This window comes from Coregonus lavaretus (genome assembly GCF_964263955.1).
Source record: "Coregonus lavaretus genome assembly, contig: HAP1_SCAFFOLD_731, whole genome shotgun sequence".
NCBI lineage: Eukaryota > Metazoa > Chordata > Actinopteri > Salmoniformes > Salmonidae > Coregonus > Coregonus lavaretus.
Window position 1 is genome coordinate 37,205 of NW_028156703.1, and position 15,296 is coordinate 52,500.

General features: G+C 44.8%; 1 protein-coding gene and 1 pseudogene across 2 annotated transcripts in view; one reads left to right on the top strand and one right to left on the bottom strand.

Moving 5' to 3' along the window:
- The first annotated feature begins 559 nt into the window (after positions 1–559).
- LOC311126074 (ribonuclease kappa-A-like) lies at positions 560–5,224 on the top strand. Its single transcript, XM_084200101.1, has 3 exons — positions 560–1,015; positions 1,510–1,592; positions 4,115–5,224. The coding sequence occupies exons 1-3, from the start codon at positions 938–940 to the stop codon at positions 4,257–4,259; spliced, it is 306 nt and encodes a 101-aa protein (XP_084056227.1). The 5' UTR covers positions 560–937; the 3' UTR covers positions 4,260–5,224.
- The window catches only part of LOC311126073 (polyunsaturated fatty acid 5-lipoxygenase-like), an 18,837-nt pseudogene continuing 8,763 nt past the window's right edge, over positions 5,223–15,296 (bottom strand). The window contains exons 7-15 of the transcript in view: positions 14,894–15,066; positions 11,864–12,007; positions 11,343–11,546; positions 10,392–10,478; positions 9,847–10,016; positions 9,225–9,346; positions 8,840–8,940; positions 8,254–8,424; positions 5,223–7,869 (exon numbers count right to left, since the gene is read on the bottom strand). The product of the transcript in view is annotated as a polyunsaturated fatty acid 5-lipoxygenase-like (transcript). The remainder of the gene's footprint in view (positions 7,870–8,253; positions 8,425–8,839; positions 8,941–9,224; positions 9,347–9,846; positions 10,017–10,391; positions 10,479–11,342; positions 11,547–11,863; positions 12,008–14,893; positions 15,067–15,296) is intronic.

The following is a 15,296-nucleotide window of genomic DNA, read 5'->3' on the forward strand; positions in this document are numbered from 1 at the left end:
TTTAAACATTGTAGCGAATAAAGAAAAATAAATATTGGAATGTCATGTTATCGTATAACAGTGACAACATATTAACATTAATTGTGGTTTCAAAAACGTTATAGCTACATTTCAACACAGTTATTAAGGGTGCGTTCGTAAATTCACTCTGGCTATCTACTCCGATTTCAGAGCACTCTCGTCTGTCTGCCAGAGGGCAGAATAACTGAGGAATTTATGAACCTGTTGAATATGACAACGTTGGCATAAAAAAAAAAAAACCGTTATTAAATTGTTGCCAGCAGCACAGTTACAGTCACCGACACTCTAGATAACATGAAAACAGCCTAACCAGCTCTGCTAGGGCGAGTAAAATGGAGTGAGGTGTTCTCTCATTTGTGTCTGGAAGTAGTTAGCCAACGTTAGCCAGTAAGCTTGGGTGCCTGACTTCCTTTGTGAGGTCAGAACGCTCGGATCAACCCTACTCCTCGGACAGAGCGTCCATGTGCGCTCTGAACGCTCCAAGAGCAAAACACTCTGAATTTACGAACGCCCAGAGTGCACTCTGAGCGCATTCAGGGACTCCAGAGTGACTTTACGGACACACCCTCAGCATTTGGCCATATCGCTGGAACTGTTTGTGTAGTTTTCTCATCGGGAAAATAATAATAAGTGGAACTGATTTGTTCCTTGTAAAAAATATGCTTAGTTAAATACATATATTTCCATATACATCATCGGTGTCAAATTTAGCAACGTTTTTGATTCTTGAACATCTCCCTTTTTCCTGTTTCCATAAGTCACCTGACACACTGAGCTCGAGGTCCTGAGAACAACTGGTTAGACGACAAACGGCTGCCCAAGTGACTTATTTCTGCTATTTAAGTTGGGAACTACGAGAGTTACCGTAGTGATAAGTGTCTTTTTGAGTTTACGTCGTTATTTGAGTTGTTAAACGATGGTTTCGTGTTTATTTTGCGGTCCCAAGTTGGCCGCCTGCGGTATTGTCATCAGCATCTGGGGAGTCATAATGCTGGTAATATAACTTGTAACTTGAAGTAAAGTGGTTTTAGTTGCTTATTATCAGTATGTGTACATTGTATGTGTACAGTGCTTGTTAAAATAATAGGTTATTGATAAGACAACCAAGAGAGTATGGTAATGTTGTTGTTTTTTTGCATCGCATATGCCAATGTGTGATCCCCAGCCCAGAAACATTACTAGCTAATTTATTACAGCTGAATTGTATAGCTAGCTATCTCTTGGGGTGCCTCATTAAGACATAGACAGACAGGGACTGATGGTGTTTGTTGTAGTCTTCTCCTACAGCCACTGACTATGTTTCTTGTAGTCAAATAAACTCTTTAGGTTTGAGAAGTTCCTCTTATGACATTCATATTCGTTGGAGTATTATGCACTGCACTGCTGATACAAGCAAAGGAAGCCATACTACTACTAAGTCATTTGCTACCTACCAATAATCACATTCTCTCACCCCATCTCTCTCTCTCTCTCTCTCTTGCTCTTTAGGCAATGTTGGGTATTTTCTTCACCACCCACTCTGCAGTGCTGATAGAGGATGTGCCTTTCAAAGAGGAAGACATGCACAACGAGTGAGTCCACACACACACGCATACACAGTCAGTCTCTGGACACGTGACTCACAGTGGAAGAATAGCTTCAGAAATGTCACACACTCAGGAGACACACAAACGTGGCACTAATGTAACATAGGGGAGGATACACAGTAGAGTAGTGTGTATATACAGGATGGTTCGGGGTCAGCTTTCTCTCCCTCAATCCTATCCTTATTGATTAGGGGAGGAAACTCAAAACTGACCATAGGAGGCCGGATGCTGTCGTTTCTTTTAAAGGAAAATACCACTCAAAGTATCTTGTTTTTATTTGTATTTTTTATTAGTCCACTGTTGATACAGTGCCAAAATGTTTTGAATGTCAGCGGTCAAGTTTTCAAGATGTACTATTTTCAAGAAGTGTCACTTGCCACAGCGATGCGTATTGCAGCAATCATGAGAGCACCAGCTGTTCCGGATGACTATGTGATCACGCTCTCCGTAGCCAATGTGAGTAAGACTTTTAAGCAGGTCAACATTCACAAGGCCGCAGGGCCAGACGGATTACCAGGATGTGTACTCCGAGCATGTGCTGACCAACTGGCAAGTGTCTTCACTGACATTTTCAACATGTCCCTAACTGAGTCTGTAATACCAACATGTTTCAAGCAGACCACCATAGTCCCCGTGCCCAAGGACACTAAGATAACCTGCCTAAATGACTACCGACCCATAACACTGACGTCTGTAGCCATGAAGTGCTTTGAAAGGCTGGTCATGGCTCACATCAACACCATTATCCCAGAAACCCTAGACCCACTCCAATTTGCATACCGCCCCAACAGATCCACAGATGATGCAATCTCTATTGCACTCCACACTGCCCTTTCCCACCTGGACAAGAGAAACACCTACGTGAGAATGCTATTCATTGACTACAGCTCAGCATTCAACACCATAGTGCCCTCAAAGCTCATCACTAAGCTAAGGATCCTGGGACTGAACACCTCCCTCTGCAACTGAATCCTGGACTTCCTGACGGGCCGCCCCCAGGTGGTAAGGGTAGGTAACAATACATCTGCCACACTGATCCTCAACACGGGGGCCCCTCAGGGGTGCGTGCTCAGTCCCCTCCTGTACTCCCTGTTCACCCATGACTGTATGGCCAGGCACGATTCCAACACCATCATTAAGTTTGCCGACGACACAACAGTGGTAGACCTGATCACCGACAACGATGAGACAGCCTATAGGGAGGAGGTCAGAGACCTGGCCGTGTGGTGCCAGGATAACAACCTCTCCATCAACGTGACCAAGACAAAGGAAATGATTGTGGACTACAGGAAAAAAAAGAGGACTGAGCACGCCCCCATTCTCATCGACGGGGCTGTAGTGGAACAGGTTGAGAGCTTCAAGTTCCTTGGTGTCCACATCACCAACAAACTATCATGGTCCAAACACACCAAGACAGTCGTGAAGAGGGCACGACAAAGCCTATTCCCGCTCAGGAGACTGAAAAGATTTGGCATGGGTCCTCAGATCCTCAAAAAATTATACAGCTGCACCATCGAGAGCATCCTGACTAGTTGCATCACCGCCTGGTATGGCAACTGCTCAGCCTCCGACCGCAAGGCACTACAGAGGGTAGTGCGTACGGCCCAATACATCACTGGGGCCAAGCTTCCTGCCATCCAGGACCTCTATACCAGGCGGTGTCAGAGGAAGGCCCTCAAAATGGTCAAAGACTCCAGCCACCCTAGTCAGACTGTTCTCTCTGCTACCGCATGGCAAGCGGTACTGGAGTGCCAAGTCTAGGTCCAAAAGACTTCTCAACAGCTTCTACCCCCAAGCCATAAGACTCCTGAACAGCTAATCATGGCTACCCAGACTATTTGCACTGCCCCCCACCCCCACCCCATCTTTTTACGCTGCTGCTACGCTGTTAATTATTTATGCATTGTCACTTTAACTCTACCCACATGTACATATTACTTCAACTACCTCAACTAGCCGGTGCCCCCGCACATTGACTCTGCACCGGTACCCCCCTGTATATATAGCCTCCCTACTGTTATTTAATTTTACTTCTGCTCTTTTTTTTCTCAACACTGTTTTGTTGTTTTATTTTACTTTTTTATTTAAAAAATAAATGCATTGTTGTTTAAGGGCTGTAAGTAAGCATTTCACTGTAATGTCTACACCTGTTGTATTCGGCGCATGTGGCCAATAAAATTTGATTTGATGGGGCAAGATACACTTTGCTTCTTGATAGTTCAATATCTCAAAAACTTGACTGCTGACATGCAAAACATTTTGGGACTGTATCAACAGTGGACAACAAATACCAAAATATCGTTTTTGAGTGGAATTTTCCTTTAAGTGTTTTGACTTACTTGCCTTGATTTATTACTTTAAGCTCCTTGTGGAGCAGAGGGCTTCAACAGTGCATCTCCAGCGTTTTTAGTGTCTTCGTTTTTCCAATTTGTGTCACATGTCCCCTTCCCACTCTTTGTCACCCCTTGACCTCTGTCCCCCTCTCTTTCTCCCACTCTCTATTACAGTCAAAACCCTCCCCACAACATCTACAACCTCTATAACCAGGTTGGATACAACTGTTTCATTGCAGCGGGTATCTACGTGCTGGTTGCCGCTCTCTCCTTCTGCCAGATTAAACTCAACCATCGCAAGGAGTACATGGTGCGCTAGCACCACCTACTGGACTGGCCATGGTACTGCAGCACTAACACCATCTGCTGGACTGGTCATGGTACTGCAGGCTGCAGCACCACCGCCTGACACTGTCTGGAGAAGAGTGGCTTTTTCCGTAAATGTTCTGTTTTAAATCTGAATGAATGGTAGCCAGGGTTGGGGCCGATTCCAGACAATTCAGGAAGTACCCTGAAATTCCAATTCCAATGAGGAAAATGTTGGATTGGAATTTGGTTTACTTTCTGAATTGACTGGAATTGAAATGGAATTGACCCAAACCCTGATGATAGCATTGTTATTGTCTGTCTGTGTCCTGATTCTCCACACTTATCCCAAAGTGTGCACTTGTACAGTCGCCATCATGGATTTAAAACCATGGGATTGATGTATGAATTGGCTAGAGGGAGTTTCCAGCACTCTTAAATCCATGGGCGGGAGTATACAAGTGCACATTTTGGAAGAAGTGTGGAGAATTGGGATTCAGCCTCTGTATGTGTATGATCAATATATTTGTTAATCACTAACACCTTGCTATTATTTATCTGCTGAAATCAAATCACCAGAGTTCTATTATTTCCTAGCTAGCGTCTTCAGAACTCGGAATAATAACTGCTTTATGTTAGTTCACTGTGCCCGTCTTCCCCTCAGGTAAAAAATCTCTCGAAATTTCTCAAATGATAGTTGTATTTGTTTGAAGCCTTAACTTGTTTAGAAGCTGCACAGAAGTTTGATCTGTGTGTTTTTAGAACTTTCTCCTAATCTAGTGTGCCTTTATTATGCGACAGAAGCTGTTCTTTGTGTGTTCTAGTGCTTCTCAGAATGTTCTATTCTAATCTAGTGCCTTATTGGACAGAAGCTGGTTTTTTTCTGCCTTCTCATGGACTGTTCACAGTCAGATCTTTGTTTTGGAAATCTCAAAACGTTTTGACGTTTGTCATGTAATAAATCCTGATTGTTGAGTAGTTTAAAAATAAAGTTTATTTGAGTAGGGACAGATGCAATAACATTGACACATAGCAATTTACGATGCATTTCACCATAACACGTTAGCTTGCACTAATTTACAGTGCCCGTCCCTAGATAGACAGTAACATGGTAAGAAAATCACCCAAGTGTATTAGCATAGTTACAGAACATTATCTTATTACATTATTATTAATGGTACAGGTAATAATCACAGTATATCTCCTTGTATCGACCAGTGTTGTTTGAGCCCCACACATTGAAGTCAAAAGAGAGGATAAGACTACACATAGAGGTCTACATGCTCTTCTCTATACAGCTGGGCAGTAGGAAGAGGTAAGGCACTTTAGACTGTTGGGAATGGGATGTTACCCATTGTCCATTGTTGTGGTCATGGTGATAAGACCCAATACGTCAAGTGATTGTGTTCTCTATAGCAGGGTTTCCCAAACTCGGTCCTGGTGCCCTCCCTGGGTGCACGTTTTTGTTTTTGCCCTAGCGCTACACAGCTGATTCAAATAAGCAACTCCTCAAGCTTCGACTATTTGAATCAGCTGTGTAGTCCAAGGGCATAAACCAAAACGTGCACACGGGGGGCCGTAGGACCGAGTTTGGGAAACCCTGCTCTACAGTGATGCTGTTCTCGATGCGGCTGGGTAAAGCAGCTCCAATCCCTGGTTTTAATCTATATAGTATGTATATATGGGCTATGTTATTACACTGTATGTATCAGTGAAGGCTCCTCAGAGGAGGAAGGGGAGAACCATCCTCATCAGTGAATTTCAGAAAAATATAAATAGTTGATTACAACACACTGTTTTGCAATAAAAGTCTACAGTAGCCTCAGCAGCACTCTGTAGAGTAGCACCATGGTGTAGCCAGAGGACAGCTAGCTTCCCTCCTCCTCAGGGTAAATTTACTTCAATACAAAACCTAGGAGACTCGTGGTTCTCACCCCCTTCCATAGACTTACACAGTAATTATGAAAACTTCCGGAGGTCGTCCTCCAACCTATCAGTGCTCTTGCAGCATGAACTGACATGTTGTCCATCCAATCAAAGGATCAGAGAATGAATCTAGTACTGAAAGCATAAGCTAGCTAGCACTGCAGTGCTTAAAATGTGGTGAGTAGACAATAGTTGAACAGTTTTGAGCAAATTAATTAAATGAAGGAGAAGCAAGTGAGCGAGAGAGAGAGCTATATTTTGTAGTATTTATTTTCTTAACTTTCACTTACTTAGTTAGTGAATGCAGTTAGCTAGTTTAGCCTACTCAAACACCCGGCTCAAACAGAGAGGGATGCTATGTTAGCTAGGTGGCTATGGCGATCCAACATTAGAACTCTTCCAAGTCTAGGTAAACTTTTGGTTCTATGTTATTATACAGAACAAAAATATAAACGCAACATGTAAAGTGTTAGTCCCATGTTTCATGAGCTGAAGTAAAAGATCCCAGAAATGTTCCATGCGCACACATTTTTTTGTTTACATCCCTGTTAGTGACCATTTCTCCTTTGCCAAGATAATCCATCCACCTGACAGGTGTGGCATATCAAGAAGCTGATTAAACAGCATGATCATTAAACAGGTGCACCTTGTGCTGGGGACAATAAAAGGCCACTAAAACACAATGCCACAAATGTCTCAAGTTTTGAGGGAGTGTAAAATTGGCATGCTGACTGCAGGAATGTCCACCAGAGCTGTTGCCAGAGAATTTAATGTTAATTTCTCTACCATAATCCTCCTCCAATGGCAGTACGTCCAACCGGCCTCACAACCGCAGACCACGTGTATGGTGTCATGTGGGCGAGTGGTTTGCTGATGTCAACGTTGTAAACAGGTTATGGTATGGGCAGACATAAGCTACGGACAACCAACACAATTGCATTTTATCGATGGCAATTTGAATGCACAGAGATACCGTGACGAGATCCTGAGGCCCATTTTCATGCCATTCATCTGCCACCATCACCTCATGTTTCAGCATCATAATGCACTGCCCCATGTCGCAAGGATCTTTACACAATTCCTGGAAGCTGAAAATGGCCCAGGCCTGCATACTCACCAGACATGTCACCGATTTAGCATGTTTGGGATGCTCTGGATCAACATGTACAACAGAGTGTTCCAGTTCCCGCCAATATCCAGCAACTTTGCACAGCCATTGAAAAGGAGTGGGACAACATTCCACAGGCCACAATCGAACCTGATCAACCTTATGCGAAGGAGATGTGTTGCGCTGCATGAGGCAAATGGTGGTCACACCAGATACTGACTGGTTTTCTGATCCACGCCCCTACTTTTTTAAAAAGGTATCTGTGACTAAATGCAAATCTGTATTCACACTCATGTGAAATCCATAGATTAGGGCCTAATTAATTTATTTCAATTGACTGATTTCCTTATATGAACTGTAACTCAGTAAAATCTTTGAAATTGTTGCAATTTTATTTTTGTTCAGTATATTATATAGTGATGCTGTTCTCGATGCGGCTGGGCAGGAGGAAAAGATAGGGCAGCTCTAGTCCCTCGTTCTGGGTCAGGATGTGTTCCTCTATCTCCTTCAGTTCCTGTCTGAACCTGTCAATCACCTCCTGGGCCTGGGGCTCTGTGAAGTACTGCTCCCGGTACTGACCCAATGGGACCTGAAGGAGGGAGAGAGGAGGAGAAGGAGGGAGAGAAAGAAAGAGAGCGTATAGGGTCAGTTTGGGCCTATCTACAGATGTACCAATGTGCTGTTGCCCTACGTCTGGGAATTCCGAGACTAGAGAGAAAAGACAAAATGGAGAAGGGAAGAATCCTAGCTGGAAATATTTACATTTAGCTATATGAATCTCTCTGGTTTTATTTTATAATTGAAAGTATAGGGAGTGTTCTTTTTTTTCACTGCGCCCGGAGATCAGAGTTTACCCATCTATGTTTATAACCAAAGGTGGGAAACAAACATGAAAGGAGGTGGGAGATGAGCGTTGCATTCAGTTTCATCCCATTTCATGCTATAAATGTGACCCACTGTTGTTTTAACTTACTGCGTCCGGTTGTGGTCGACCCAGGTGCCATGTGATCGCCATCTCCAAACATGTTTGGCTGACGTCTGGGAGGGTGTCCATGATCAACTCCATGGTAACAGAGTCCTTGTCGGTCGGGGGAGGGTGACGCATTGTACACGGGGTGTTGGGGACCCACGCACACCAGTCAAACTATGTTAGAGAGAGATGAGTAAGTTAATGGGGGGGGGGGGGGGGGGGGGGGGTGTGGACGTGTTTAACTATTCTTGTGGGGACCGAAGTCCCCACAAGAATAGTTCATGAACAAAAATTTTACCAACTGGGAACATTTTGTTAGTCCCCACGAGGTCAAATGCTAATTCTAGGTGGTTTAGGGTTAAGGTTAGAATTAGTGTTAGAATTACGTTAAGGGTTAGGGTTAGGAGCTAGGGTTAGTTTTAGGGTTAGGAGCTAGGGTTAGGTTTAGGGTAAGGGTTAGCGTTAAGGTTAGGGTTAAGGTAAGAGTACAGGTTAGGGTTAGGTTTAGGGTTAGGGAAAATATGATTTTGAATGGGACTGAATTGTGTGTCCCCACAAGGTTAGCTGTACAAGACTGTGTGTACAGTACCTGTCCATTGTTGGTGGCTGCATGCTGTGCTGAGCTTGTGAAGATGGCTACACTCAGCAATGTGACCAGTTCTGTTTTGTTGTGTAGTTCCCTGGACAGACCTGAGGAAGAGAAGAAAACATTAGTCAGTATTACCCAGTACTAAATCATCATGATCAACTAAGGGTCAATCTGTAGCGTGGAAGATCTGCGTTGCAGCACGGTTGACATTTAAAGGTAATTTCGGATTGTGCGACATATTGCAGCGTTTACCGAGAATGCAGTCTCCACAAACACGGTAACGTTGCCTTTAAATGTCAACCGCGCTACAATGCAGATCTTCCACGCTTACGGGTTGAATTGAGTCCTGAGTCTGAGGAGGTGGGGGTAGTGGTGGATGACTGACCAAATTTGGGCACATCAACGAAGCCCTCCTCAGCGATGTCCTTTATCCAGGCCTGCAGCTCAGTATCCTCTGTTACATCCCTGTCATTATGGTAGTACAATGACACAATCCCTGAGACAAAACTGGGTAGAGAGGTAGGTAGGGAGAGAGAGGGGGAGGGAGGGAGGGAGAGAGAGGGGGAGGGAGGGAGAGTGAGAGAGAGAGGGAGGGGGATGGAGGGAGCGAGAGAGGTAAAGTTTACAGTTAATTTGTATTGTTTATTTCGCTTTTGTTTATTATCTACTTCACTTGCTTTGGCAATGTTAACATACGTTTCCCATGCCAATAAAGCCCTTAAATTGAAATTGAATTGAATTGAGGAGGGGGGGGGGAGAAAGAGAGAGGGAGGGAGATCAGAAAAAGGGAAACAAACAGTGAGGTAGAAATAAAGAGGGAGAATAAAAGGGAAAAGGCTAATTCAAGGAAATAAAAGAGAAAAATAGTTAAATAGCTTATTTTCCCGATGTGTATCTTTACATATCCAGATTTCAGGCCTGAAGACCACGTCCCCTCCTTGCTTTCCTACTGCAACCTTATAAACCATGTCTCTGTGGTCATAAAGAAGTGACCATGGGTATTATACCTGTGTATGGCGTCCCACAGCATCAGGCTGTACTCTCGGTAGAAGTATTTTCTGAGCTTGGTGGCTCCACGCTGTTGGAAGTCCCAGTAGGGCTGGAGAGAGCGGTAGGTCAGGACCTTGTACTCATTCTGGGCTAGGACCAGAAGGCCTTCCCCTCCTGTAGACACCACCTGGAGGAAGAGAACTTCATCATCATAAAGTATACAAACTACATACTCTTGTCTATTCCAAAACTATTCTATGTTTTTGACCACATTCAAAAACTGTTTCTTTGTTGCTGCATCAATACAATGACTGTAAGTCGCTTTGGATAAAAGCGTCTGCTAAATGGCATATTATTATTATTATTATTTACAACAATATAGGGTCAGTTGGGCCCTCAAGACACTGGGGTCCTGTGTGGCTCAGTTGGTAGAGCATGGCGCTTGCAACTCCAGGGTTGTGGGTTTGATTCCCATGGGGGACCAGTACGAAAATGTATGCACTCACTACTGTAAGCGTCCGGTAAAATGTAAACAAGGAATAGAATGGTAAGGCTGACATACCCTTTTGAAGATGCCGTCGGCTGAGAGGAGCTGAGTGCGCCCCCTGCAGTTGATCTCCAGAGTGTAGCGCAGGTGAGGAGCCAGGAGCTACAGTAGAGACGGAGAGAGGGGTTAGACAGCAGCACACTCCACTCCAACCCCCCAGGAGCCACAGTAGAGACGGAGAGAGGGGTTAGGCAGCAGCACACTCCACTCCAACCCCCCAGGAGCCACAGTAGAGACGGAGAGAGGGGTTAGGCAGCAGCACACTCCACTCCAACCCCCCAGGAGCCACAGTAGAGACGGAGAGAGGGGTTAGGCAGCAGCACACACCACTCCAACCCCCCAGGAGCCACAGTAGAGACGGAGAGAGGGGTTAGGCAGCAGCACACTCCACTCCAACCCCCCAGGAGCCACAGTAGAGACGGAGAGAGGGGTTAGGCAGCAGCACACACCACTCCAACCCCCCAGGAGCCACAGTAGAGACGGAGAGAGGGGTTAGACAGCAGCACACACCACTCCAACCCCCCAGGAGCCACAGTAGAGACGGAGAGAGGGGTTAGACAGCAGCACACACCACTCCAACCCCCCAGGAGCCACAGTAGAGACGGAGAGAGGGGTTAGACAGCAGCACACACCACTCCAACCCCCCAGGAGCCACAGTAGAGACGGAGAGAGGGGTTAGACAGCAGCACACACCACTCCAACCCCCCAGGAGCCACAGTAGAGACGGAGAGAGGGGTTAGACAGCAGCACACACCACTCCAACCCCCCAGGAGCCACAGTAGAGACGGAGAGAGGGGTTAGACAGCAGCACACTCCACTCCAACCCCCCAGGAGCCACAGTAGAGACGGAGAGAGGGGTTAGACAGCAGCACACACCACTCCAACCCCCCAGGAGCCACAGTAGAGACGGAGAGAGGGGTTAGACAGCAGCACACTCCACTCCAACCCACACACACAGCTCCCTACCTTATAGACTGGATGGACTGCAGGTAGCTGTCGTAGCGTAGCCACACAGAACACCTCCACCACCAGGTGAGTTCTCAACAGGTGGGACAGGAGCTGGAACACCTGGAACTCTGAGTGACGCACCCAGATCTTGGCCAATAGCCAGGCCAGGGGCGGGTCTTTGGGCAGGAAGATGGGAGACTCCAAGCCAGGAGTCTGCCCTAGCTGGGGAAGAGGAGGGAGAAGATAACGTGTCTGTGTTTAGGGGTTTACTATCCTCGTTGGGAGCATGCTCACAACGAATTGAGTCTGTGCTGAGGGCAAAAAGGTCCTCTGTAGCTCAGCTGGTAGAGCACGGCGCTTGTAACGCCAAGATAGTGGGTTCGATCCCCGGGACCACCCATACACAAAAATGTATGCACGCATGACTGTAAGTCGCTTTGGATAAAAGTGTCTGCTAAATGGCATATTATTATTATTTATAATGTTTTGTATACTCAGTGTGTGTGTGTTTGTGTTTGTGTGTGTGTGTCCAGCCCTACCTGTATGGCGATGGGTATGAGTCCCTGGTCTGGGTGTTCATACAGCAGACAGAGAGGAGCAGCGATGTACTGTTGTTTCCCTCTGATTACGTTGGTAGGAACACCATCCATGATGGCATAGTCTACCAAGTAGATGTTACCCGCCTAGAGAGAGCAGAAAATATGTAGAGGCGGTTGAGGCTAGGGTTAGGGTTGAGACTAGGGTTAGGGTTGAGGGTAGGGTTATGGTTGAGTCTAGGGTTATGGTTGAGGCTAGGGTTAGGGTTGGGGTTAGGGTTGAGAATAGGGCAGTGGCGGCTCCTGAAAAAATTCTCAGGAGGGGCAATTTTTCTGATGATTTAGGTGACCTACACACATTTAAAAAAAAGATATGTCCAGCAACAACATGAAGACAGGGGCAGCATATAAGTCAATACCAGAAGCATTTATTGACTGATCTCAAAAGTGTTGGCTTACCAGGGTTGGTGGAGCCCTCAGTTTCATCTTTGCCTCGCAAAGCTAACTCAAACACTCCGCAAAACTTCACACACTGGATTAGCCGGCTGAGGATGTGGCGGTTCTTGCTAATGTCGTAGTAAATATATTTGTTATAGTGAATATGGAATATGATATGTTGAGTAAAATGTTGTGCTAAGATCTATTTAGGTCAGGAGCTGGTTATAAGTTCTGTTCCTATCCAATAACAATGGACAAAAGGGTCCTATCTTGTCAGCCTTGTCAGCAGGTGGCCAAGGACAACACCCACGCCATAGGCCTCTCAGTTCTTCCAACTCACGAGTTCTTGCTCTGAGGACACACACACACACAAACACACACACACACACACACATCATCACTGTTAAACACACACACACACACACACATCATCACTGTTAAACACACACACACACACACACAAAAATCCCCTCTCTTAGGCTGAACATTTGAAGACAGAGAACCCGACTCAAAGCCAATGCAACAGTGACAGTAGCCTGGAGGTGACCTCGCCCAACTCATCAGGACCAATCAGAAGATCAGAACTACTAGATTGAACCTACTTCATTTATTGCATAAAATGTCTGCACACAATGTTTCGGGGCTCTCTTCAGATAATAATAATAATAATAATAATAATAATATGCCATTTAGCAGACGCTTTTATCCAAAGCGACTTACAGTCATGCGTGCATACATTTTTGTGTATGGGTGGTCCCGGGGATCGAACCCACTACCTTGGCGTTACAAGCACCATGCTCTACCAGCTGAGCTACAGAAAGTGGATACTCATGGATGCGCATTGCAATTGTAAAATGTCAACACAATTGGAGACACCACGTCATTTTTGGAGACATGTTATTGACAGTAAACTATTGTAGATGCGACTGCTAACTAAATAAAACATTTTAGCTGGCTAGCTAATCATCTTAGCTAAATGTGGGGCAAACAATTCAGTTATTTACCGTTAATTTGAGGGATTGGGGTGAAATAAATCAAGTTACATAGTGATACTTTACGATATACTGTATTGACAATATCGCAATATTTTAGCGCTAGTTGGCTGTACCTGCACCAAAACACCATTATTGTTCCTTCATAGCTTGTTCTCAATCTTTTCACATTGGGAGCCAATTAGTTTTCAGCACTTTTATTTCCATGACTGATCAAAACTCGTTCTCATGGCTTTCTGATCCCTCTGCAACAGACATATGGTGCGCAATAAAATCACAGTATCGAATCGCAATACGTATAGAATCATGAGACTCGCAATGCTGATGCATATATCTTATCGTGAGGTTCCTGGCAATTCCCAGCCCAAGTTCATTTGCCACAACAAATCTCTTCGCTAGCAAACGCTAATATTTTGGTAAGTGATGCAAATAGTGAACTATGTAGGGCCAGGATGTAAAATATATGTAGCTGCAGCAATTTCTCTTATCTGATATGGTAAGTAATGGGGCTTAATTTATAGCTTATAGTTTGACGAACGGGTCCGTGAACGCGATTCCAGATATATTTACCTCTGAATAAACTGCCTTTATTACACCATATCCACATCCAGTAAACTTGTGATTATCAACACTAACCTCATCGTTGTGGCGGCGGACAGCTAGCCTGTATCCCTCGTCATCCAGTTGAGTGAGTGGCAATGTCTTTTTTCGTTCGTACCAATTTTTGGAAAATCCTCGGGTGTAGGACTTTCCGCCTTTAGTAGAAACCTGTTGAATTATTAAATTTGGTCTGGGAGGTCCTAATTGTTTCGTTGCCAATTTATCTTAATTTGTTCGCCGACAAAAAGGAACTTCTTTCAAAGACACAATCGAGTTGGACTGAAGCCTAGCCATTTTGATAGTAGTAGTGAATTGATTGAGGCTGCTACCTGGTCTTTTCTTAGTTACGTTCATTCGTGGTTACGTTATGTATGACGAAAGCGCGTAAGTGCAAGCCCACAGACACCCATAGAGAATGTATTGAAAGCTTTGAAATGTGAAAAAAAATAGATTTTACATGACAGGCTATGAGAGACTTCTGGGCGATTTTCAACCTGACTGAAATCGCCCAAAAAACGGGCGGGGCCATTTGAAGCACGACTTTAGCCTGATTTGACATTTAGTGGCTGTCAGATCAGACGTGAACACTGATAACTGCTGTTGCCGTGATATAATTTTTTATAAATTTATTTAAAAAATATATACTTTTTTTGTTTTTTGTTTTTTTTATAATTGATTAGAAAAAAAATCCCTTCCTTTTCCCGTTTGGCAGTGCGTCGCCCATATCGCCCTATTGAACAAGCCGTCCCTGGAATAGGGTTATGGTTGAGGCTAGGGTTACGGTTGAGGCTAGGGTTAGGGTTGAGAATAGGGTTATGGTTGAGGCTAGGGTTAGGTTTGAGGGTAGAGTTAGGGTTGAGGGTAGAGTTAGGGTTGAGGGTAGAGTTAGGGTTGAGGCTAGGGTTAAGGCTTGAACCAGGATATGGACATGAAGCTAGGATTAGAGTTAGGGTTAGTATAGGGTGCCATTTGGGACACAGACAGAGAGACAGAGGGGCCCCACCTTGAGTTCCTTCTCCAGGGTGGTCCTGGGGGTCAGCGAACCCTGCACCATGTCTCCAGAGACAGGGAAGTTTCCCGGAAGCTCCTTGCAGCGCTGGATCATTCTGGGGTTTGAACCGTTCAGACACTGGTACCCGAAGAACCAATCTTCCTTCCAGTGCTCCATACAGTACTCTGGAACCATAGGGAGAATCAATTAATCAATCAATCAATCAATCACAAAATAAAAAAGTACTGTCTGAATAAACCATTCTTAATATACCAATCTCCATTAATATATAATGGTAAAGACAGAGAAGGCTTATACATACAGATGTAGGATCTTCATTTGACCAGTTTGCTACAGCAGGAAAATAATCCTGCAGCAACAGGAAATGTGAATTATTATGTGGACTATAATTCAT

What these genes read in the sequence shown, in the direction of transcription:
- LOC311126074 (XM_084200101.1), top strand. Translation starts at nt 938, where the DNA reads ATGGTTTCGTGTTTATTTTGCGGTCCCAAGTTGGCCGCCTGCGGTATT. An exon ending in TCTGGGGAGTCATAATGCTG is followed by an intron (nt 1,016 to 1,509) that starts GTAATATAACTT and finishes CTTGCTCTTTAG; the next exon opens with GCAATGTTGGGTATTTTCTT. An exon ending in GAGGAAGACATGCACAACGA is followed by an intron (nt 1,593 to 4,114) that starts GTGAGTCCACAC and finishes TCTCTATTACAG; the next exon opens with TCAAAACCCTCCCCACAACA.